This window comes from Antechinus flavipes, chromosome 3 (genome assembly GCF_016432865.1).
Source record: "Antechinus flavipes isolate AdamAnt ecotype Samford, QLD, Australia chromosome 3, AdamAnt_v2, whole genome shotgun sequence".
Taxonomy (NCBI): Eukaryota; Metazoa; Chordata; class Mammalia; order Dasyuromorphia; family Dasyuridae; genus Antechinus; species Antechinus flavipes.
Window position 1 is genome coordinate 232,534,712 of NC_067400.1, and position 25,256 is coordinate 232,559,967.

The 25,256-nt window shown below is 34.4% G+C and overlaps 1 protein-coding gene across 1 annotated transcript in view; it reads left to right on the plus strand.

Moving 5' to 3' along the window:
• Window positions 1–14,455: 14,455 nt before the first annotated feature.
• GABRB3 (gamma-aminobutyric acid type A receptor subunit beta3) overlaps window positions 14,456–25,256 on the plus strand; it is a 271,001-nt gene continuing 260,200 nt past the window's right edge. Inside the window, exons 1-3 of the mRNA XM_051984644.1 lie at window positions 14,456–14,638; window positions 14,795–14,886; window positions 15,176–15,243. Of these exons, the coding sequence (XP_051840604.1) occupies window positions 14,559–14,638; window positions 14,795–14,886; window positions 15,176–15,243 (240 nt within the window). The 5' untranslated portion in view covers window positions 14,456–14,558. The remainder of the gene's footprint in view (window positions 14,639–14,794; window positions 14,887–15,175; window positions 15,244–25,256) is intronic.

The window sequence follows — 25,256 nt, forward strand, 5'->3', positions numbered from 1 at the left end:
CCACTGATCCACTAATCTATTTCTTAGCCAATACCAAATGGTTTTGGTGACTGCTGCTTTATAATATAATTTTAGATCAGGTACAGCTAGGCCACCTTCATTTGATTTTTTTTTCATTAATTCCCTTGAGATTCTCAACTTTTTATTGTTCCATATGAATTTTGTTGTTATTTTTTCTAGATCATTAAAATATTTTCTTGGAAGTCTGATTGGTATAGCACTAAATAAATAGATTAGTTTAGGGAGTATTGTCATCTTTATTATGTTTGCTCGGCCAATCCAAGAGCACTTGATATTTTTCCAATTATTTAAGTCTGACTTTATTTGTGTGGAGACTTTTTTATAATTTTGCTCATATAATTCCTGACTTTCCTTTGGTAGATAGATTCCCAAATATTTTATGGTATCAACAGTTATTCTGAATGGAATTTCTCTTTGTATCTCTTGCTGTTGGGTTTTGTTGGTGATGTATAAAAATGCTGAGGATTTATGGGGATTTATTTTGTAGCCAGCTACTTTGCTAAAATTATGAATTATTTCCAATAGCTTTTTGGTAGAATCTCTGGGGTTCTCTAGGTATACCATCATATCATCTGCAAAGAGTGATAGTTTGGTTTCCTCATTGCCTACTCTAATTCCTTTAATATCTTTCTCGACTCTTATTGCCGAGGCTAGTGTTTCTAATACGATATTAAATAATAATGGTGATAGTGGGCAACCTTGCTTCACTCCAGATCTTACTGGGAAAGGTTCCAGTTTTTCCCCATTGCATATGATGCTTACTGATGGTTTTAAATATATGCTCCTGACTATTTTAAGGAAAAGTCCATTTATTCCTATGCTCTCAAGTGTTTTTATTAGGAATGGATGTTGGATTTTATCAAATGCTTTTTCTGCATCTATTGAGATGATCATATGGTTTTTGTTTGTTTGGTTATTGATATAGTCAATTATGCCAATAGTTTTCCTAATATTGAACCAGCCCTGCATTCCTGGTATAAATCCTACTTGGTCATAGTGTATTATCCTGGTGACGATTTTCTGTAATATTTTTGCTAATATTTTATTTAAGATTTTAGCATCAATATTCATTAGGGAGATTGGTCTATAATTTTCTTTCTCTGTTTTCAGCCTACCTGGTTTAGGTATCAGTACCATGTCTGTGTCATAAAAGGAGTTTGGTAGGACTCCTTCAATCCCTATTTTTTCAAATAGTTTATTTAGCATTGGAGTTAATTGTTCTTTAAATGTTTGGTAGAATTCACATGTAAATCCATCTGGTCCTGGGGATTTTTTCTTAGGGAGTTGATTGATAGTTTGTTCTATTTCTTTTTCTGAGATGGGACTATTTAGGATATTTACTTCTTCCTCTGTTTTTTTGGGCAAGCTATATTTTTGGAGGCATTTTTCTATTTCATTTAAGTTGTCGAATTTATTGGCATAAAGTTGGGCAAAATAACTCCTAATTATTGCTCTAATTTCCTCTTCGTTAGTGGCGAGTTCTCCCTTTTCATTTTTAAGACTAACAATTTGATTTTCCTCTTTCCTTTTTTTAATCAGATTTACTAAGGGTTTGTCTATTTTGTTGGTTTTTTCATAGAACCAACTCTTAGTTTTATTAATCAATTCAATAGTTTTTTTTTTTTTTACTTTCAATTTTATTGATCTCACCTTTTATTTTTAGAATTTCAAGTTTAGTGTTTGACTGGGGGCTTTTAATTTGTTCCTTTTCTAGCATTTTTAGTTGCAAACCCAATTCATTGACCTTCTCTTTCTCTATTTTATACAAATAGGCCTCTAGAGATATGAAATTTCCCCTTATTACCGCTTTAGCTGCATCCCATACATTTTGGTATGATGTCTCATTATTATCGTTTTCTTGGGTGAAGTTATTAATTATGTCTATGATTTGCTGTTTCACCCAATCATTCTTTAGTATGAGATTATTTAGTTTCCAATTATTTTTTGGTCTACTTCCCCCTGGTTTTTTGTTGAATATAATTTTCATTGCATCGTGGTCTGAAAAGGATGCATTTACTATTTCTGCCTTACTGCATTTGAGTTTGAGGTTTTTATGTCCTAATATATGGTCAATTTTTGTATAGGTTCCATGAACTGCTGAAAAGAAAGTGTATTCCTTTCTGTCTCCATTACATTTTCTCCAGAGATCTATCATATCTAACTTTTCTAGTATTCTATTTACCTCTTTGACTTCTTTCTTATTTATTTTGTGGTTTGATTTATCTAATTCTGAGAGTGCAAGGTTAAGATCTCCCACTATTATAGTTTTACTGTCTATTTCTTCTTGCAGCTCTCTTAATTTCTCTTTTAAGAATTTAGATGCTACACCACTTGCTGCATATATGTTTAATATAGATAGTGCTTCATTATCCATGCTACCCTTTAGCAAGATATAGTGCCCTTCCTTATCTCTTTTAATTAGATCAATTTTTGCTTTAGCTTGATCTGAGATCAGGATGGCTACCCCTGCTTTTTTGACTTCACCTGAAGCATAGTAGATTTTGCTCCAACCTTTTACCTTTAACCTGCATGTATCTCCCCGCTTCAGGTGTGTTTCCTGTAAACAACATATTGTAGGATTCTGGCTTTTAATCCATTCTGCTAACCACTTCCTCTTTATGGGGGAGTTTACCCCGTTCACATTTATGGTTAAAATGACCAATTCTGTATTACTTGCCATCTTGTTAACCCCAGTTTATGCTTTTCTCCCTTCTTTCCCCTTTCCCCCCTTCCCAGTATTAAGCTTGTGAGCACTACTTGCTTCTCACAGCCTTCCCTTTTTAGTATCCCTCCCCCTGCCTTAGAGTTCCTCCCCCTATCTTACCCCTTTCCCTCCCAGTTTCCGTATTCCCTTCCGCTTAGCTTATTCCTTCCCTTTTCACTTTTCCCTTCTCACTTTTCAATGAGGTGGGAGAAGTTTCACCATAGATTGAATATGTCTTAAGATTTTTCACTTAAAGCCAATTCTGAAGGCAGTAAGATACCCACTATATTCATCCCCCTTCATTCTTTCTCTCAGATATAATAGGTTTCCTATGCCTCTTCATGAGATGTACTACCCCCACTTTACCCTTTTTCTGGTACAATGTCCTTTCCACATCAATTTCTAGAACAAGGTATACATGTATTCTTTATACATCTATATAGTCAAAATATAGTTCCCAAGATTAATCTTTACCTTTTTAGATTTCTCTTGAGTTCTATATTTGTAGATCAAACTTTTTGTTAAGTTCTGGCTTTTTCATCAGAAATAGATGAAATTCGCTTACTTCGTTGAATGTCCATCTTCTTCCCTGGAAAAAGATGCTCATTCTCGCTGGGTAAGTTATTTTTGGTTGCATACCAAGTTCCTTAGCCTTTCAGAATATCATATTCCAGGCTCTTCGATCTTTTAATGTGGATGCTGCCAGATCCTGGGTGATCCTTATTGTGGCTCCTTGATACTTGAATTGGGTTTTTCTAGCCGCTTGCAATATTTTTTCCTTCATCTGAGGGTTCTGGCCACTATATTCCTTGGTGTTTTGATTTTAGGATCCCTTTCAGTGGGTGATCGATGAATCCTTTCAATGTTTATTTTTTCCTCTGTTCCTATGACTTCTGGGCAGTTCTCTTTGATAATTTCCTGGAAAATAGTGTCCAGGCTCTTTTTTTCATCATGTTTTTCTGGGAGTCCAATGATTCTCAGATTGTCTCTCCTGGATCTGTTTTCCAGGTCTGTTGTCTTCCCCAGAAGGTATTTCACATTCTTTTCCATTGTTTGATTTTTTTGGATTTGCTTGACTGATTCTTCTTGTCTCCTTGAGTCATTCAATTCCAATTGTTCAATTCTGATTTTCAGTGAAGTATTTTCTTCACTCACTTTTTTAAAGTCTTTTTCTAATTGTCCCATTGAGTTCTTTTGTTCTGTGGAATTTTTTTCCATTTCGCCAATTTTGTTTTTTAGAGAGCTATTTTCTGTTTCCAGTTCACCAATCCTATTTTTCAAGGATTTTACTTCTTTATCCACTCTCTCTTTAACTGACTTCTCCAGGCTCTTTTGCCAAACCTCCCTCTCCTTTTCCCATTTTTCTTTTAGCTCCCTTGTGAGAGCCTTTTTAATTACTTCTATGAGGTTCATCTGTGCTGAGGAACAGATGATCTCCTCCTTTGAGATCCCTTTGATGATCCCCCTCCTTTGGGGATTCACCTGGGGACTGTCTGTTTTTAGTCTCCTCAGGATTTAGAGTCTGCTCTCTATCTGTATAGAAGCTGTCAAGGGTTAAAGTCCTCTTCAGTTTCTTGCTCATTCTGTCTAATAATCAAAGACAAACTAGCAAAGAAAAACAGAGAAAACTGGAGTTTTTCTTTGGGGGAGGGGCTGGGTGTGTTACCGAGCTTCCTCTCCAGACTGCGGGGGGCAGCAGTGAGGCACTAGCCCGACTGTGCTGCGCCTGCGCTCTGATATCCCAGAGCATGCTGAGTCACTGTGGGGGGGGAAGGGTGGGTGGCCAGGTCCCGGGAGACTCCAGCTGTTTGGGGTTGTATTCTTCACCCCCGGTGTTTTTAGCTTCTTTGCTGGGCTGCTGACTTGCTGCCGGAGCAAAGTATCCAAACCTGTAGCGAAGCTCTCCCCGCAGAGACGGCTGCGATCACTCCCCACCCCCTCTCCAGTCTGCTCCTGTGCTCTCACTGCCGCTGCCCTCAGCCTGCGCCCGATCTAAAACCGTCCCAGCCCTCCAGTAAAGACAGACTTTTCTTGGCGAATCTCAAGGATGGCTTCTCTTGGTAACTCTTTGTGGGTTTTTTTTTTACTCAAGCATTAATTCAGAGGCTTGTAATGAAATGGATAGTGAGAGAAAGCGTGGAGCTTACACAACTTTGTGCCTCCTTTCCACCATCTTAACCGGAAGTTCCATTTTCTTGGGTATTTTGAAGTACACCAGTCTTTGTAAAATATGACTGCATGGCCAGTAAAATCTATTTCAAATCAGATTCTGTTATTCTATGAATCTCTCAGTTTTTAAACTATCTAAATAAAAAAAGGATGTAATGATTGCTACCATAGATGTGAGATGTTTATCTCATGATCAATGAGTTGATATATAATTCAATTCAATCAGCCAGTCTTATTAAATATCTATTAAGTGCTAGGCAATGTATTAGGCACTAGAAACTGGAGAAATTAAAACTATGCTATATCACTTAAAATTGATCCTACTTTACAATCAACCCACTTCCCCATATTGTCAAATTTCATATCTCAGTTAAGTTAAAAAATATAGTCCCTTCTAGTCCAGAATTAAAAGTGAGGGTTGAATAATGTGATCATGCCTAACCCTCCAGGATATTTGCCTACTAATCAATTTAGCCTGGGACCTTTATTTTGTTTACCTGTATATGGAAAACAATACAGGTAGAGCTGCTCACAATAGATAATTCTACCCTGTTCTCTCTCCGACTGGGGAATGGCTAACTAGGTGGTCCTGAAAGGGGTGGTTCTGATTTTCTAGCAAAGATTATTAGGGGCATCTGAATCCCATAAATCAAACATTTCTTAATTGTCAGGATGTCAAGCTTACTTGTACTTGAAGGCTATCCAACCAGAAACAGCTGTAGTCAATTATGACATTCTTCAACCACCTAGAACACCTCCATTCCTGCCACTCAATGAAGAGGATTTTTCTTTTTACTTCCTGGTCATTGACCTAACTGTGAAGTCCAATTTGACCCACTTTTTTAACAGGCACATATATCACTACTGATAAATTAGTATCTTGCTAGTAGAAAAAAACGCTTCAGTTTGTCTCAGTTTTATTTTGCTTGCCATAAGATCCAAAATCAAAAATGAAACAGTTCTCATCTTCTTATAGATTCAGAATGTAACAGGACATTAATTATACTGTGTATACACAGTAATTTTAAGAAAAAAGGAAAAAAAGGGGAAAAATAAAAAAGGATAAAAAAATAAAAAAAAATTTACAGAAAAGAAAAAAAGGAAAGCACTAGGAAGAATCAGGAGATGTTTCATATAGGTGTTGGGAACTGATCTAAACCATGAAGGAAAATTCTAATGATTCCAAGAGTGAAAAGGAAGAGGGAAAATTATAGGCATGTGTGCAAAAGAATAATGTGTAGCAAGTAGATTAATTGCTTTGAACAAATAGTACATAAAGTTGTGAAATAAGCGAGGAAAGATAAGTTGGAACCAGATGGTAAAAGGTTTTAAATTTTAAAGAGAAAAGTTTGCAATTTATCCCAGAGGCCATAGGGAATCTATTGACAATTCATAAGTAGTAGAGTGAATTGGTCAGATAATTTATCCAATAGTGTGGATGCTAAAGGAACCACAAGTTAAAGAAGAGAGAGAGGAGACAAGGAGAACAATTAGAAGGATACTTCAATAGTACAGATGAGAAATAATAAAATACTAAATTATACTAATAGGGAGAGATTCAAGAGATCTTCTAGAGGAAGAAGCAAGAAGATGAGTAACTTATTGTATATAAAGGAGAAAGAAGAACTGGAAATAATCTTGAAGTTGTGAACCTCAGAGACCAAGATGAATGATGGTGTCCTCAACAGAAATGACAAAATTAGGAAGAAACATGAACTGAGGGAGAGAAGGGTTGAGTTCCTTTTTGCCCATGTTAATTTTTAAGATACTTCTGAGAAACCTTCACTCAGGAAGTCTCAAACTTTTCAACACTAAATTTTCAAATGATCTATTCCTAGTAACTGTCTTTATCACTCCTTGAATTCAAAGATCTTATTACTGATTGTCCTGGTAAAGACTTCTCATGAGTAATGATAAATAATTGTCAGGTCTTTAGTATGGCATACCTCTTTTTCCTCCCCATACTGATTTCCACTATAATATAAAGGCAATTTTCATATTCCTATAATTATTTTAGCTGTTTTCTATTGTATTTCAGATGTAGAAACATTACAGTTTAGTACTGAGGTGGCATAATGGATAGAGTGCTAGGTCTGGAGTCAGGAAATCTCATCTCCCTAAGTTCAAATATACCTCAAAAACTTAGTAGCTGTGTGACCCTGAACAAGTCACTTAACCCTCTTTGCCTTGGTTTCCTCGTCTCTAAAATAAGCTAGAGAAAGAAATGCCATGTCCAAATATGGAATATATATATATATATATTATAGGTCTTTAGAAGAATAGCCATAGGTTATATAATATAATAAATAAGACAATGTCAAAGAATGTTCCAAAATCTCCTCTGTTCTTTTGTCACATATCAAAGAGAACCACATAAACTAATAATGAGAACCTATAAATATTCAAAATAAATATTCATATTTTGGCACTATTCAAGATTCTTTGTTCTTTCCAAATTAAGGAAAAAATCCCTATTTGCATTTCACATTGAGATATGTTCCTTCCTTGGGAAGGGAACTTTAAAAATCAGTTCCTTATTTTTATTGTCTTAGTAATAAAAATACATTCTATTTTTGCCTCTTGCTCTCAAACAAATATTACCTGAGATTGACTCTCAATTATTTTTGATTATGTGTGTCATCAATGGCTACATGATATCAGGGAATAAGGTAGATCTCATCCAATTTGAATGCAGCCTGAAAGAAAGCTTTATCAAGTTCAGTACTTTCATATTATAAGTAAAGAGTTGAACCACAAAGCTGTTAAGTGTTCTGTATAAAGTCAGGAATAAGTGGCAAAGGCAGGAATTAAATTTAGGGCCACTAATCTTTAATCCAATGCTATTTACTCCTCCCCTTGTGCTTTATTCTGACTCAAAGATTATTCCCAATAAAGTAAAAGATAAAAAAAAAAAGATTTCAAATGTAGGCTTATATGTCATTGGAGGGGCAGGAAGTACTTCATTTCTGATAGATTCATTACAGCAACTCATGAAACAGTGTAATATAGACTTGGAAGGCCTGCTTTGACTAAATAAATAACTTATCTGTGAAGTAGTAAATTTATTATGGATATATATATATACGCAAATATATTTAGATCAAAAACAAAGATAATCTTCAGAATTATGTTATTAATAATTTCTAATATAATAGGATATAACATGTATATAGTTATAGTTTTTATTTTAAAATTTGAATGCTATATTTGGAAAAAAATATATATATTGATATTTCCTACATACTGTTGATGATTTTAGATTACTTTTGGCAATTTAATCATTAAAAAGGATTTCTAGAATAAAAGGATTTTAAAACTATTGACTCTAATAACATTTTGGGACTTTAATTTTGATGCCAATTATTTAGGCTATTTCTGTCCCATTTCTCCAACTAATTGAAAATTGACTGCATGAGGTTACCTTTATTTGGAGACTATTTTTTACACTAATATTTTTAGCCTACTGGTATTTGGAAAATGATTCTTTTGCAATATTTTAAAACTATTATTTTTTGTGCTTTCAAATATAGTTGTACTAATTGAATACATGAAATTTCTTAGCTAGTAAAGTCAATGAAACAAATCTCTGGTATTTCCTTCATGCAGATTCACTGCAACTTTTAAGTAAAAAATAAAGATAAAATTTCCTAATATTAGTTTAATTCAACAAATATTGATTAAGCACCTCTTGTATGCAAGGCATAATACACTTAGAGAGACATAAAAGTGATATATGGCATAACTTCTGTTCCCAAAGAGCTCAAATATAGAAAGGAGGTGGATGTTGGCAACGATCAAAAGCTGTAAGGAACCTAATAGACTATCTAATGCAACAGTCATTTTACAGATAAGGAAACTGGTGTTCAGGAAGTATAAATGACTTCTTCAAAGTCACATAGGTAATATTAAAAGTGTGCTATGAACCACAGTCCTCTGATGTAAGAGCTAGTGATCTTTCTGAGAAGATGTACTGAAAAACTCCAGAAAGACATTTTTTTTTAAATTAGATATCCTAATTTCACCCTGGGTGGAAGTGTTGGAGCTGATCACAGGATCAGTCCTCTCACTGGCAATGAAGTTTTAATCTCCTATTTTCTATTTTGGGGTAATTCACCTTTAATTAAACAATCTGGTAGACTGTGGTTCCTACAAATTTACTATGTTAATTTAGAATTTAGTTTGGATTCTTTAGTACAGAATTTGGGAGTTTAAGAGACCTGCCAGCCTCAGCCTCCCCAGTAACTGGGACTTCAGAAACATTCCATTATTTATTTTTTTTTAAAGGAAAAAAAAATAGTTTGCAAACTATAGCTCAGAGAGCTATATTTCAATTCCTGGAGAAATTTAGAAAATATCATGAAATATAGGGTTATTAAATAGCTACAATAGAAATGTGTGACAGAGAAGCATTGTGGTTTCCTTCAGAAAAGGTCATTCCAGCTAATCCACACTCACACCCTCCTCAACCTCACCCCACCCCATCTTTTTTATTTTAACCACATTAATAAACTGGTTGATCAGGGCAATATTTCAGATAGAATCAACCTAATTTTTAAGAAAGTATTTCTGAAAATTTCTCATTTTATGTGAAAAAATGGAAGACATGGACTAGATAATAAATCAGATGGTTTCAGACTGGTTGAATGAGAGTAGTTTTAAATGGTTCCATCTTAATTTGAGGAAATATTTCCAATGGAGAATTCTAAAGAGCTCCAGAAATATATGTCACCCTGTGCTGTTTACCATTTTTATAATCATTTCTGTAGTACCATATCTGAGATGTTCTCCCAACTAGAACTTGTAATGTTGAAATGTGTCTACAGAAGTTGAATGCTATGACAAGTTTGAAGGGTTGCCCTATGGGGCCATTCATACTCTTTTCATATATATATATACTATATTCTTAAAATTATAACTCAAGACCTTCTACTTGTGTTCTCCATGAATAATTATCCAGTAGATAAAATAACTTTTAGGAAAGTAATTTTCTAAGAAAGCATAATAGAAACAATAGCTACAAAATTTCTCTCCCAAGGAAAGCTGGAATACACTGTCACAAATATTCATGACACCTGTGGGAAGAATGAGTATTGTACATAATGTTTGGACATCTGTTTGCTAAGATAACTCAAAATTAGGTCTACAGGGAGAAGAATTCTTTCCTCTACAGAATTTTCACAAATCTTTCCCTTTGATGCAATAGTTTTGCTGGACAATTTGTTTAACTAGATTCATAGCATCTACCTGCCTTCAAAAATTAGCTCTCTATTGCCAGTTCATTTTTTGAATTTGTAGCTACTTGATCACTCAAATGAATGTCTTTATATTTGTGTTTGCTGGAGTACTCATCTTTGCTTCATCAGTTGTGCATTGAATTTTCTTGAATCCAAAATGATCGATGTAGTATCTACCTTTGCACAAGTTGCCATTAGAGGTGGTTAATGAAGGTGAGAGGTAAATCTCTTCCTCACACATAGGAGTCTCCTCAACACAATGTTTTAGATCAACTTCCTTAAGCTTTTCAGAGTTTATCTCTGAAGAGCCCTCCCCTATGGGTATTATTAATTTCTTTCACTCAGATGCTCATAACTTCTAAAAGGATTAACAAGTATCATTTCATTTTTATAGTTAAATATCTTGTTATTGTATTAAAACTCCATCATCTTTGGCTAAGTCCTGCCACTACATCAACTAAGCTGGGGGAAGGAGGGTTTGCATCCACCTTCCTTACACATAGCTGAAAGTGAAAATTTCATGCATTGTAGTTGATGCAAATGTGGAGGGCCAGCTAACACTGTGTAACAAACAATTCATGATTTTGGACATCATGGTCTTATACTTGGGTTTTAAAAAATCACCTCCACAAATTCAAGATCAAAGAAATATGGTTTAGACCAAGGTTTCTTAAACTTTTTCCACTAGTGACTGATTTTCACTTGAGAAATTTTTAAGTAACCTATATATAGGTATATAAAAACCCAGCATTTACAAAGTAAATGAAATGTTTACTGCTAATAAATCATAAAGAAATTTATTTTAAAACACTTCTTTTAAATAAATATAATTTTACCATTTATTAAAGATGAAAACAAATTTGTATTCTAAGGAACGGATGTGCTTATTTTTACATAATTAAATCTCGGAGGAATATTTGATACCTTTTATGTTGTCAAATTTTTCATGACCCCCACATTCAGTTGTCTGACCCCATATGTGATCACAATCCACAGTTTAAGAAGCTTTGGCTTAGACCACACACACAAAGAAATCTATTTATTTTGGTGCATTAACAATCAATTTATGTCAGCAATGGGAAGTGGCATCTAAAAGAAGCTAATTAATCTTGGATTATAGTAAATGAGACATACCTACCAGGAACAATGTAATACCCTTGACTTGGCTCTGGTCAGACCATACTTGACATATTGTGTTTAACTTAAGAAACATATCCAGAGGAGGTCAATTAGGATGGTGAAGAGTACCCTTTTAGCTCATGTCATATGAGAAAATACTCAAGGGAGTTTTTTTTAAGTCTAAATGTATTTGAAAGACAACTAATTAAAAGAGGAATAGGACTTGTTTCATTTGGTCTGGGAGAATAGGAGTAGTAGATGGAATTTCTAAATATGAAAATTTAGTTTGGGTATCAGGAAAAAAACCCATAATAATTAGAACTTTAAAGTGTAATGGGCTGGCTCATATGGTAGCAATTTGCCATCCTATACATATAATCCTGTAAATACAGGATGGCCACTTGCTGAATATATTAAAGTGGGGATTTCTTTTAGGTATAGGTTAGAATTTAGAGCTATAGAAATTATGTTAAACTTTCAGATTCTATAATGCTAAAAATTCAGTTAAATTATGATGACTCCTGACTGCCTAGATACTACCATTGTAGTGCCACTTTCTTTCTATCCTACAATTCTATCAAAAGATAAACTATTATGTGCTTCCTGTGAGTCAACAATCAATGATTATGGAAATCAGACAATAAAATCTCTCCAAAGGTGTTAACAAATTAAACATTGCCTTCTTATTAGGTGATGTGATGGTTGAATGGGGTTATTTAACATATTAGTAATTTCAGGGAATTTGGGAGAGCAATTGGACAAAATGATTTATTTAGTTCACTTTTGAATCTTTAGTGTTAGAACTAAGCAGCCTAGGGGAAATTTGTTTTAATTTTAAATAGTCTCTAAAGAATTGCATTTGCTCATCACTTATCACAACATAGATGCAAAGAGAACATGGATATATGGAAATATGTTTAAAAGGAGTGCACATATTTACCTATATCAGATTGCTTGCTGTCCTGGGGAAGGGAGGGGGAAGATTCGGGGAAGAAAAATTTAGAACACAAAATTTTACAAAAATGAATGTTGATAACTATTTTTACATGTATTTGAAAAAAAAATACTATGGAGAACATGGATAATCTCTAATCAATGTAGCAGCATACTGGAAGAAATTTACCTGAAGAAAATTTAATACTGTGATTCTATTGCTCAATTTAAATTTTTATGTGGTGGTAGGGTTGTTCCGTATCATCTAATCTTTTTTCTCCTTAATTTGGAACTATAATGTGTCTATATGAAATGACTCATACAAACACACATACATTTGTACATATTGGTGAACACATAGTCAATATGAATATTATTTTATTTTTATTTTGCATTTCCCTGCATCCCCAGATGTGTTTCTTAAAAGTAAATGTATGTAAAAAATATGTTAAAAAAAAGGATGAAATAATGTATTTAGGTGACATAATCACATGTATTTGAATTTTAAGAATAAATATTGTTTCAGAAAAGTGAAAATGCACCCATTCTACCCAGCAAATAATTAAAGGAATAAATTTATCTACCTCCACCCACCAAAATGTGACCCTTTCAGTTTGTGTGGGATTTCCTATTTCAGATATGCAATTGTTGATTTCAGTCAATAAGGTTTAAAATTAATGCACAGAGAAACGCCAACATGAGAACAGGACCCCAAATTTAGATCCTCACAATAGTCTCAAAAAGTAAAGTTTAAGCTTTATAAGAAAAGAGAGTCAATACTGGGGAAGCTGGGTGGGATTGCTATAATCTATTATTAAACATTCATTGACTAGCTGCATTGCCCTAGGGCTGTATAGAACAGAGAATCAGACAAGGTTTCTACTTTGCAACAATAAAATTATACAATCTTATCCCTCGGTATTAGGGGAAAGATTCACGTTAATGTCTGTGGTTGAATCTTGCAGTCACTTAAGATTTTTTGGTCCAACGACTAAACGGGAAGAATGAAGTACGGTCTTCACTAGGAGATGAAAGGATGAAAGGATGAGGGGTCGGGGGAAAAGATACTATCGTATTGCCCCACTGACTTTTTGGTGGTGAAAGGGGGAGGAAAGGACAAAATCAATGTGGGGTAAAGGGTGAATGATATTCCATTTACTATAGACTTATCTTCTCAATGTGCAGTCTGAATTTCTTCCCATTAGCGATCCAGAGACTGTGTAAGGATCTGATGGGGATGGGGATTCCCTCCTGGACAGTAGTCCACTTCCGGAAGCTCCGCTGGGGGATAAGGAAGGGGAGTCGCTCCCCGACCCCCAACCTCCAAACCTCAACAATATATGGGCGGCTACTAGCTTCAAGACTCCTTTGTGATTGGGGCGGGGAAAAGGCTAGGGAAGAATGAGACAATAGGGCTTCCCTTTAGCTTCACTAGAGCTTGCCCATTGGGACTATGGTTCCTGTTGCCTAGTGAGCTTGGGAAGGCGGAGTTGATTCAGCTATAGGGACCCAGAACGCTAAAGGGAGTGAAAAGGGGGTCTTAGAATCAAGTGGCTTAGAAATCAGGGAGGAAGGAGGCAGAGGAAAAGATTGGGGGAGAAGGACCTTTGGAAACAGATTTGAGGCATTATTCATTTATTTTATGTATCAGACTCTTTGTCCAGAGCCTATCAGAGGTGGAGATGGGATTCGGGGGCTAGGAAGCAAGGTACTGAGTTAGTCACAGCTCGATGTCAATGGCTGCTGCTGCGGCGGCGGTAGCAACCACTGGGCAGAAGAGGTGAAAGAGGGGAGACTCTCTCTTTCCGAGAAGCCAGATGTGCAGCAACAGAGGCAAACGCCCTTGCCTCCACTATTGAGAGGATGAAAATCCTTTTGCTGATCCTTTAGTGACCAGGTTTCCTTACTCCAGCCCGAGAGTAGTTGTAGAGACACGGAGCTCTTCAAAGGCTATTGCTAGTCTCAGCCCCTCCCGCACCCTAGAGCTACAGATAGCCTTTTTTTTCTCCCACCCTCTTCCTTCCTCTTCCACTCCCCCTGGGGAGCAACGGCCAAGCTGGGGGCGGGGTTGTACGTAGAATAAGGAAGAGAGGGCGACTGGGTCCGTGTAGCCGTGGTGCCTGTGGGGGGGAGGGGAGGAGGATTGAGAGGAGGGGGGAGAGCTGGGTGCGTGGTGCAGCCGTCTTGTCCTCCTCCCTCTATTCCTCCTCCTCCTGCTCCTCCTCCTCCTCCTCCTCCTCCTCCTCCTCCTCCTCCTCCTCCTCCTCCTCCGCTCTCGGTCAGCGGCGGCGGCGGCGACGGCGGTAGCAGCAGCACCAGCAGCGGGGTCGCGGCGGCGACGGGGCCCCCCCTCCCCCCTTCCGGGGAGCGGCGGAGGGATGTGGGGCTTTGCAGGAGGAAGGCTTTTCGGCATCTTTTCGGCCCCTGTGCTGGTGGCGGTGGTTTGCTGCGCTCAAAGGTAAGCACCCGGGATGGAAGAAGAGCTGAAGCTGTTTGGTTAGGCAATGTGTGTTTGGGGTGGGATGGGAATTGGGGGGGGCTAGAGGATGCATTCTGACCCAGGATCTTTGTGTCTCTACTCTCCTATGAAATACCCCCTACCCCTGCTCCATAGTGTGAACGATCCTGGAAACATGTCCTTCGTGAAGGAGACAGTGGACAAGCTTTTGAAAGGCTACGACATTCGCCTAAGACCCGACTTTGGGGGTAAGTGGTACTTGCGCTGCTACTGTGGAATTAACCTACTACCCTTTGATATTGGAGTGTTATGGGAGTGAAGATGGTGTGTGTGTGTGTGTGTGTGTGTGTGTGTGTGTGTGTGTGTGCTTGGGGGGGGGGTATCTGTAAACTCCACTGGAAAGCAGTAGGATTTGGGGTGGGAACTGATAGATTCCATTCTTCAGATGTCTCCTCCCCTGCCCCCATCCCGAGATACAGACCAATATATACTTGCAGTACCATCGGAGGGTTTTTACTTTGTCCTGCTTTTCTGCAGGTCCCCCAGTCTGTGTTGGGATGAACATTGATATCGCGAGTATCGATATGGTATCCGAAGTCAACATGGTGAGTACCTTTCTTACTCTAGTTGTTTCCTCAACAAACGCATCCCCGGCAAAAATGTGCTCGAGGCCTCTGCTACCACTTTTTTTTTTTTTCTTTCTGGACTGACTGAGAGGTCCACAGGGGAGCTTTGGCTCTGTTCCGTGTATTCTTCATTGTTTGGCTTCCCCTACCTTCCCCCCCCCCCCCCCGTATCTTTCTTTGCTGGGTGACTGATCTGTTTGGGTTGCTTTTGAAAGCCCAGGGTAGGTGGGGTTAGGGCCAGGCTTTGTGCTGACTTCACTTTTCAAACAGATAATGCTTTAAGTTGGCAATGACTCAGGTTCTAAAAAAATCACTTTTCCCCTACTATATTTCATTGTCCACCTGAAAGGTGGATTCCTTTCAAAGTTACTTGATAATTTCCGTTTGTCTTAATTAGCTATCTTTAGAGGCTTTCGATTATAGGGGACGAAGAAAAGTGGAATGTGGGGAGATGGTTTCCAGTGTTACTTCAAGTCGGGGATTTTGGCTCTCCGTCGTTCCGGGGTGGGGGTTAGACTTCGAGAAATGGGGTGTACATTGAAATCCTGGGAACGAAACTTGTAGCTCGGACAGCCGCTGTCCGAAGTGCTGATAGTCACCCACCTGCTTCAAAACAGGCAAGCTAATGCTGCAGAACGAGTTTTCTGAAAGAGCAGCTGCTGCCAGGAGGGAAGCCAAAGGCGAATTAGGCGAAGTGTCACTTTAGGTTTATGTTCATGCTAACAGAGGTTTGAAGGGGGGAAAAAGCTTTTCAATGTCTTGACCCGTGGAAAGAGGGAGCTTTTTGCTGCTGATCTTAGCTGTCTGTGTGGAGTTGATAAAATGTTCTTCCATTTGGAATACTTTGGAAAAGCAAAGAAAGAAAAATCCTTTAAATTTCAAAAGCACTTTCTAAAATGACTTTAGAAAAAGTTAAAACCTTTGTATCAGAGACTGTTTATTTTTTCTCCTCTTAAATCTGAGTGATATGTCTTTTGGCAGAATCAATTTAAGCATTGTAGAAACTTTGATTGCAGACATACAAAGAGTTGAGTAAATAGGGAGCTACTTCCTTAGAGATATCCACCGGACTCTAGCAATGGGAATGTGTGGTTAATTAAAATTTTTGGTCCTAGGTAAACTACTTAGCTTAGTGCATTGAGTTTCTAAGAAATATTATTATGAAAATTTTCAGAAATAATTGAATATTCCAAGATTCACCAAATACTTGATTGTTTGATTGGAAGAAGTTTAAGTTATGATTTCTGGTATTTTAAAAAGACATCTGTTTACTGTAGAAATAGCTATAAATAGAACTTGAAATTCAAAGTTGAAATACAATGAACATCTTAGAGAAGGAATCAAAGGGATGGTATGAATTTCTTATTTTAATGAAAAATGGTGCATGCATATTTTTGCTTTTAAAAACCATTTTCAGTTTAACTCATATGTAATTTGGAGTTGAATTTCAAAGAACAGATTAATATATTTATTATTTCTATTCTATGATGTGCATTTTAATTTATATTTCCTATTCTCTAGAGTTATCAGTTTCATATATGATGTAACAGTGCTTGGGGATGAATAAAAATAGTGAATTGTTAACCTTAAGGTCAAGGAAAGACAAGTATGATTTTCTTTAAGCCTTTAAATCAATGTACAATATTAGCTAATAGGAATCGAAGAAAACAATCTATATAGTTCTTCTGATGAATTTTTAAAAATTGATCAGTTATTTTTACAACCAAATTATAAAGCATGCAACTATAAATGTTCCAAGTTTTCCAGGAACACATAAGACAAAGATAAAAAAAAAAAGATATGTAATATTAAACATGACAAAGGGTCTTTAGTAGATTTTTATATTTTAATCCAATTAATATATATTTTTTCAAATGTTCATATTATGCTACTTTTGCAAAATTAACATATGTGCATTATGGTATAATATACCAGAACTACATCTTTAAGCTACCTATCACATCCTTCTGCTTAAATATTTGAATGAATATTTGATTCACATATGATAAGAAGATGATAGTACTGAAGGCTGAAAGACACTTCCATAGGGCAATTCCAACAATCTAGCAATCCAGCAACTTCTTTTGAATCACTTATTGATTCTTCCATGTCATCTAGATAAATTACTTTTTTTGACCTTATATCTGCTTGTGATAGTAACTTCTATATTCAGATCCATCAACAAATGTACTTAGTACAAATCACAAGTGAATGTACATCATCTGATGATTACCTTTTGCTATAATCTGCATAGCATGAATATGTATCCACAAAATGCTTGTGAAGGTTTCCACTTTACTCAATTAATGGCAAGAATTTTCAAAGGCAAAGAATCTTTCAAAGAAAGCATGTTTCAGAGAAACATTTCAAAATGTTTCAAAAAAACAATATTTGTGATGGTATGCAAATATTCCTATTGATAATGGGAGGATTTTAGGAAAGACATTAGGTATTGAAGCCCAAAGAAGATAAAAATTAATATCTCCTTTAAATTCAGTTTTGATGAAGTTGACTGGATTTGAGCTAATGTGACAGAACATTCATCTATGCTTATGGAAGTTAAGGATTTGTAATTGAGAAGCTAGAACTTTTAATTGTGACAGATGAGTTTGGGGTGGAAGATAAGTACTCTATATAGAAAAATCCCATATTTTGAAAACCATCCATCAGCATTTTAACAGTAATCAATCATATGTCTCTTATAGTTTGTGATTCTAAGACTGCTCTTTCCTAATGCCAAGACAAGACAAGAGCTTCAAAATGAAAAAAAAAAAAGTTGCTGTGTCTAGATGATGTCAAAATAAAATGACGGCATAATCATAAATCTTAAGTTAGAATGCATCTTTAAAGTCATCTAAACTGCTACCTTATGCAGAAATCTCATCCAAAGCACCACTGACAGAAGTTTACTTATTTTCTGCTTAAATATATCCATTGATAAGAACCTCACTACTTTACAAAGCATCCCTTTCCAATCCACTTTTGGACAACACTGATTATTTGAAATGTTATTTATGTATTTGAAGTTGGGGGAGGGGAAGATTGTTCAAACCTGTGATTTTGTAGTATAACTAATACCTATTGTGGAAATCCCCCATTACTGCATTTTGATTAATCATTTACAAATTATTGTCTTAGAGAATGATCTGGGGACATTGAGAAGTTAAACAATTTGCCTATGGTCACATAGCTAGGACATATCAGAGTCAAAACAGGAACTGAAATTTTCTTGACTCCAGAGTTGGCTTTCTATCTACCATATCATGCTGCTTCTTTGCCTTACACAATGTAAAACCTAAATGAATGTTTGTGAAATTCAGTCAAAAATATTTTTATCATATTACATTGCATTTTCTCATAGTTCTAATCATTTAGTTTAATATAATCAGTTGATAACCATTTCAAATTCTTTGGTTATACAAAATATGTTGATTCCTTTCCAAAATATAGCAATCATTCAAATATATGAAAATAGTTGTCACTTCTCCTTTGCCTATGAAAACTCTGTTCTGATGTCATATTATATCATGGACATTTCTCTGGATTTTAAAGGCTACCTTTGTGGAACATAGTCTACAAATCCTACTAAGCTAGAAAGCCTTCAAATATGGACCTTTTACATACAACACAATAATAATATTATAGCTAAATTTGCAAAGGATCATCTCCAGTTTGCCTATGAGGTAATATATATGTCATGTATTGTGGAGTACTTGTGATGTGTATCAATGGAGGGAATATCATCACTCTCATGCCAATGGAATCATAAATCCATGAGATATTGGTGTATTGTGTCATATATATTTTTTAAATTTTCTGAAAGAAACTTTCCCAATTCATTCAAGATTTCTTTATGTGACACATGCTTCTAATAATTTAGTATATTGATCACCAATCTCTTAAAATGTAGTATCCAGAGCTGAAGACAATACTCTTGTTGATACAACTGTAATAATTCAGAATACATGAGGATATTATCTCACTTGTCCTGGAATAAAGTATCACTTTTAGTGCTGTCCAGAATTGTATTAGATCTTTTAGCAGACATGGCACATTGTAGCTTCCTATTGATCATACAGTCAAATAAAATTTATAGCTCTTTTTCATGAGAAGTGATGAAAAGCAGTAACTCTTCTATCATGTATTTAGTCATTTGATTTGTTAAACCTAACTTCAGATCTTACACCTGGCCATATTATACATTTAAATTTTAATGATAAATATAAAAATAAGAGCACAACCAATTAAAGCATTATATTTAAGTTAATTAACTACAATACATAAAATACCACTTTTCCTCAATTATTCCCTTAAATTTTTACCAAAATCTTTTGTCCATTCATTTACCTTATTTTTTTCTCTGGCACGATCATAGTATAAATTCTGTATAGGTTCTGCTGTTTTTTCACTTAGCATTATTTCATAAAGATTTTTTTCATATCCCTTTGTATTCTTTATATCTGTCCATATTAACTACATTATAATATTCCATTATTTTAATGTGCCACAAATTAATTAACCATTTCCATCATTGTGGGCATGGAGATGGCTAGGATTTGTTTTAATTATAAATAATGGTGCTATGAAAAACATTCAACTATTTTTTTTCTTTTTTGTAACACTTTCATGTTGTATTCCTAACAAGGGAATTGTTGAGTCAAAGAGTATAATGGTTTGAATAGCTCTTGATATGTAATTCTAGGTGGATCAAAAATGATTCTGTGAGTTTGTAATTCTTTTAGCAATGAATGAATATATCTATTTCTCCAATTCTTAACTTGCATTATGTCAAATAACTTTTTCTTTTCTTTCTAATCTGATAGATATGAGACAGTATCTCAAAGCTATTTTAGTTTTCATCTCTTTGAATATTACCAAGAATTTATGATGAGCATTTTGTTCTACTTATTATTAATAATTTTTGTTCCTCCTCTTTAAATCCTGTGTTTATGTGCTTTGAGTACTTATACATTAATTATGAGAATATGTTGTGGTTCACAAAAGTACGTGTTTAGTGACAGAATTATAAAGACAGTTATGTAAACACAAAATAAGAAAAATTAGTTGCATTTAAAAATAGCATATAGGTTAGCACTAGTCTTAAACACAAAGGAAAAACATTAGAATTAGATATAAATATATGGAATATTTTTAAATGAATTAATCCATCAATAAGATCTTCAAATTTAATTCTTTGTCAAGTATATTGCCAGAATTTTTATCTATGGCATTCTGGTCTTCTTTTTTTTCTTTTGGTCTGTTTCTGCAATTTATGAGATTTGAGGAACTCCTAATATGGAAATTTCATTTCCTGATTTAAATTGTGAAATAATTATAATTTATATATTTAGAGAGTTGTTTAGGGAAATGGATAATTAAGTAGGCTTACATATAGACACATAGCTAATATATGTCAGAGGAGGATTTGAATTCAGTTTTATTTTTTTAAATTCCAAGGCTGATCTTCTTTTCTCTAAACCATATTTCCTATATTTGTCTCTCAGAGCTTAATAATGTATGAAAATAAAAATAAAATGTGATAAGTTTGGCCCAACAGCCTGACATTTTTATCAATGTTATTATCTTTTTTTGTGTGCTCCAAAATTAACTGTTTAGGAAACCAGTATAAAGCTTTTGTTTCTGAAATCAACCTTTTCCATCTTTGAAAATTGGAACAACAATTCAATAAATATTTATTCATCTAAAAAATTATGTCCTAGGTGTTGGCTATAAAAATAGTTATTATTTGTGGAACTTATTTTGGCATAACGTCAAAGGAAAATGAATTAACACAGCTAAAATACAAATTAGAATATGATTGAGCACTTGGTGGCGAGATGTTAAAATAGAATGGCATAAGGGAAGTGTTCTTTTAATCTTTTTGAGCTTTCTGTCTTCTCTCTTGTTCTCCAAACATTTTTTATTAATACACTTATCATTAGTTTTAGTGTTATGTAGATATCATCAAGAAGCATTTTTAAAAAAATGTAACCATTCCAGAGGCTTGCCACAAATAATTACCTAGAATATAAGAATCCCATATTTCTAGCTCCTCACATATTTGCTAACCATTAACTTTTTCCTTTCCTCAAAAATAATATAGTTAATAACATAGCAAAAACAGTAAATGTTTTATGCACATACATGCATTTGTATACATAGGTGGGTCCTACCCCCAATTAAAGATTATTTAGTTTTATATAATCTTTGGATCTCTTAGTATTTATAAAATAAATCTTCTACCCTTTAAAAACTCAGTAGCCCATTAGTATTTTTTAAGTGCCTAATGGATTTAGGACAAATTGTTCATTCCTTAAAAGTAATCAGGTGGAAAATTGAAGGAGAGAAGTTATTTTTCAATAAAAACAATACATTTTTCTTAGTAATGGGCTAAAATTTTTAAATTGAAATCATGTTTATTTTTAATTGAATTGCTGACCTTTGAATATTTTTCTAGTTATTCGTTCAAAGCAGAAACTGATCCTGATAACTCTTTACATAATTAACTATAAAGTCTTCAAGTATTATCCTAAACACAAATTGTAGTAATATTGACACTTAATTTCTATGATTTAACCAAGACTTAACATACATATATATATATATATATATAATATATATATATAATATATATATATATATATATATATATCATATGATTAGATCCTACAAATTCAGCTTTACATTGATGATAACATATAGAGAGGATTTAATTTTTTAAATAATAGGTATGTTAGAAAATACTATCTTTTTAATTGTGAAGCTTCAAATACTCATATAATATAGTTCTTAAGATACTTAAAATGAAGCCATTTTAACTATTTCTTTCCAACTTATTATGTTTTTTCCTATAAAAGCTCTTGCTGTCTGCCTCATTTTGTCTGTCTTTCTGTCTCTGTCTTTATCTCTGTCTATCTGTCTCTTTGTTTCTCTCTTTCAATATAGGTAAATGTATAGCATTAACAAATGTGATTTTATGAATCCATTTAAACCAATGAATGGCAAAGAATGCATAGAATATTTTTTAGCCAAGAATGGCATCTCTATAAAGTGGAACTTTTTGGCATAATATCAAAAATATTGAAATGAAGTTAAGAAACTATAGTATGACTATTGGATTAAAACCTATACATTTTGTGTTTGTTTTCCCTAAAGAATGAATAAGGGGCTAGAGAAACTCTAGAAAGGGAGATGAAGGAACTCCCAAAAATGAAAAAGGCACATGACATTTCATTTGAAATTATAAAAATTATTAAAAAATTCTAATGTCATAGAATCTTGAAACATAAAGGTGGAATTAATACATACAAATTCTCCCAATTCTCAAAAAATAGAACTAAGGATTTCTCCTTCAAGTAAGTAGCTTCAGAGAATGTAAAAGGAGCTATATATTCATACAGCAAGTACAGATTGCAAAAAAAAAAAGAAGAAGAAGAAGAAGAAGAAGAAGAAGAAGAAGAAGAAATACAACTGAAATCACATTATCATTCCTTGGGAGATGAATACACAATGGATTATTAAATGAAGACAGAGTTTGTTTTATATATATATATATATATATATATGTATGTATGTATATATATATATACACACACACATATACACACACATATATATATATATATATATATTATATATATATATACATGTATGTGTATATATAAAATTATTATACATATATAATATAATTAACCTTTGACAGTATTGTACATAGTGCAACTTGAGCCTTTATGCTTAGATAAAATGCCAATTTGAAGTCATTCTTTTTCAGAGGCAGAATATAAGACTGGATATACCATTAGTCTGATCTAATATGTCAATTCTTCCATTTACTTTACAAATCAGTATATGTCCTAATGAAGAGAAAAAGCAAATAGTTATTTTGTCTCAAAAGATGAAGCACTTACAATCTAGTTTATTGTAGTCCATCATTCACAGAAATGCCAAAATAACCTTTTCAAATGAAAGGTCTGACCTGTCACTTCACACAATTTCAAATGTGTAGGATAAAATGCATGTTCCTTTTTAGCCTGATTTTTGAATATTCTTTACATCCTTTCTTCAACTAGACCTTTTCACTTTTATTTCATAGTTCTGTTCATTTAGTTTATCTTCCATTCAAACTCCCTACTTATATCTATCTGGTTTAAGCCTGAACTGTCATGCTTCTGCATTGGTCAGGTTTTTACCCATATCTGGAATGTACTCCCTTTTCATCTCTGTTTGTAGAAATACTTCTTTTCATTTGAGGTACAGTTCAGCTATCATCTAAAATCATGAAATGTTCTTGTTCTTCCCAGAAGAAAATCGTTTCTCTTCTCATATTTTTCTATATTTCTATTTCCCTTGATTTTTCCAGTCATTATCATAATGTATTTTACATTTAATTGTGTACTGTAACTTTGTGTTTAAAAGACTTAATCTAAGATGAATTTTAGGTTTTCTATGTGTATTAAAATTACTATCTTTGAGTATATTCATATGTGTTCCTTTTATGCCACCCTCCTTATACACTGATATACTTCATTCTCTCTTCTCCATTGTCTGTACTGTCCCTGAGGCTTTTGTTTTTGTTTTTGTTTTTTTTTTTTTTTTGTTTTTTTTTTTTGTAATTCTTTTATTTATTTATTTGTTTGTTGTTTGTTCATTCATTCTTTTATTTATTTATTTGTTTGTTTGTTTATTGCTGATGGACAGGGGTAAGAGAGAAGAATGAGCTTGGAAAAAGAGATATAGGAAAGAAGAAGATTGAGGAGTTTAGTCAATCATCTTTCCCTGGAAGCAGAGGAACCTGGTGTAATTGTAGATTTTTTAAATGTATGGCTCTGGAGAAAATTGATTGCAGAAACTTATCCATGCAAGCACATTTCAGTCAATAACCATTATTTAATTTGTACTAGCTGTCTACTTTGTGCCTAGTACTGTGTTAAGCTCTGTACCAAGAGGAGCTGAATTCCAAAAAAATTTCATGGCAGGAACAATAATGAATGAAATGAAATGAGGAGTCCACAGTTTCTGTTTCCAAATCTTCTGGGAACTTATTTACTGTCTAGCTTCAGGCAAGTAACTTAATGCTTGGTGCTTCAGTTTCCATCTTTGGAAAATAAGGATAATAATACAAGACTTGCAAATGCTTCCTAACCCATTGTGAGGATTGATAACATAATGATGTCATAAAGTGCTGAGCTTTACAGAGAAGATCCTATAAACAGGAGCAAAAAAAAAAAAATTAACATTTTTATTTTAGAAAAGTATTTCTTAGCACACTCCTGCCAGATAGGCATGAGCCAGATGCATAGAGTTTGACCACGAATTATTATGAGCATTTTAAAGGTGGAAAATTTAATTAGTTTTCTTGTTATGGGGAATAACTCTGAGATGACTCAGCAGCCTTCTAGAAAACTGTTCCTGACCCAGCTGTGTGGTTAGAAACTGCTTACACCGAAGGTATTTCAATGATGATGGGGGGGTGGGGGGGAGGGAAAGGGGATAGGAATGGAGAGGGAGATGGAGAAATGCATTGGTATGTAGAACTTCTAAGCCGTTGAATTGAGGAACTGAGACAGTAGGTGGTTTATTGAGGACATTACTTTTTCACTGGAAGTATGTTTCATGCATAAGTTATGATCATACATCAATGTTTGTGCATTGATAAGAAAGCTTATAATGAACTTCAGAGATGGATGAGCATAATACCTTATGTAATAGGCTCTTTGTGGAGAGAGGTTTAGGTTTAATATTAGAAAGAGGGAATGGGGGAACATGAAGAGGAAGCTTTTTGCCTTTCCCCTCGGGATGTTACAAAGCTTTTGCTACTGCATCTCTTTGAAGATGAAACCTTGGTAGATATTCAACAAATACTCATTGAGTTGATTTTGTGGCACAAATTTTGCTTATTTATATTTAATTAAGAGACATTTGGTAAATAAATCATTTTTCTGTTTTAAATTGTAGGCACCATTCTGGAAATGTATCTGTTTTCTTCCCAAGGC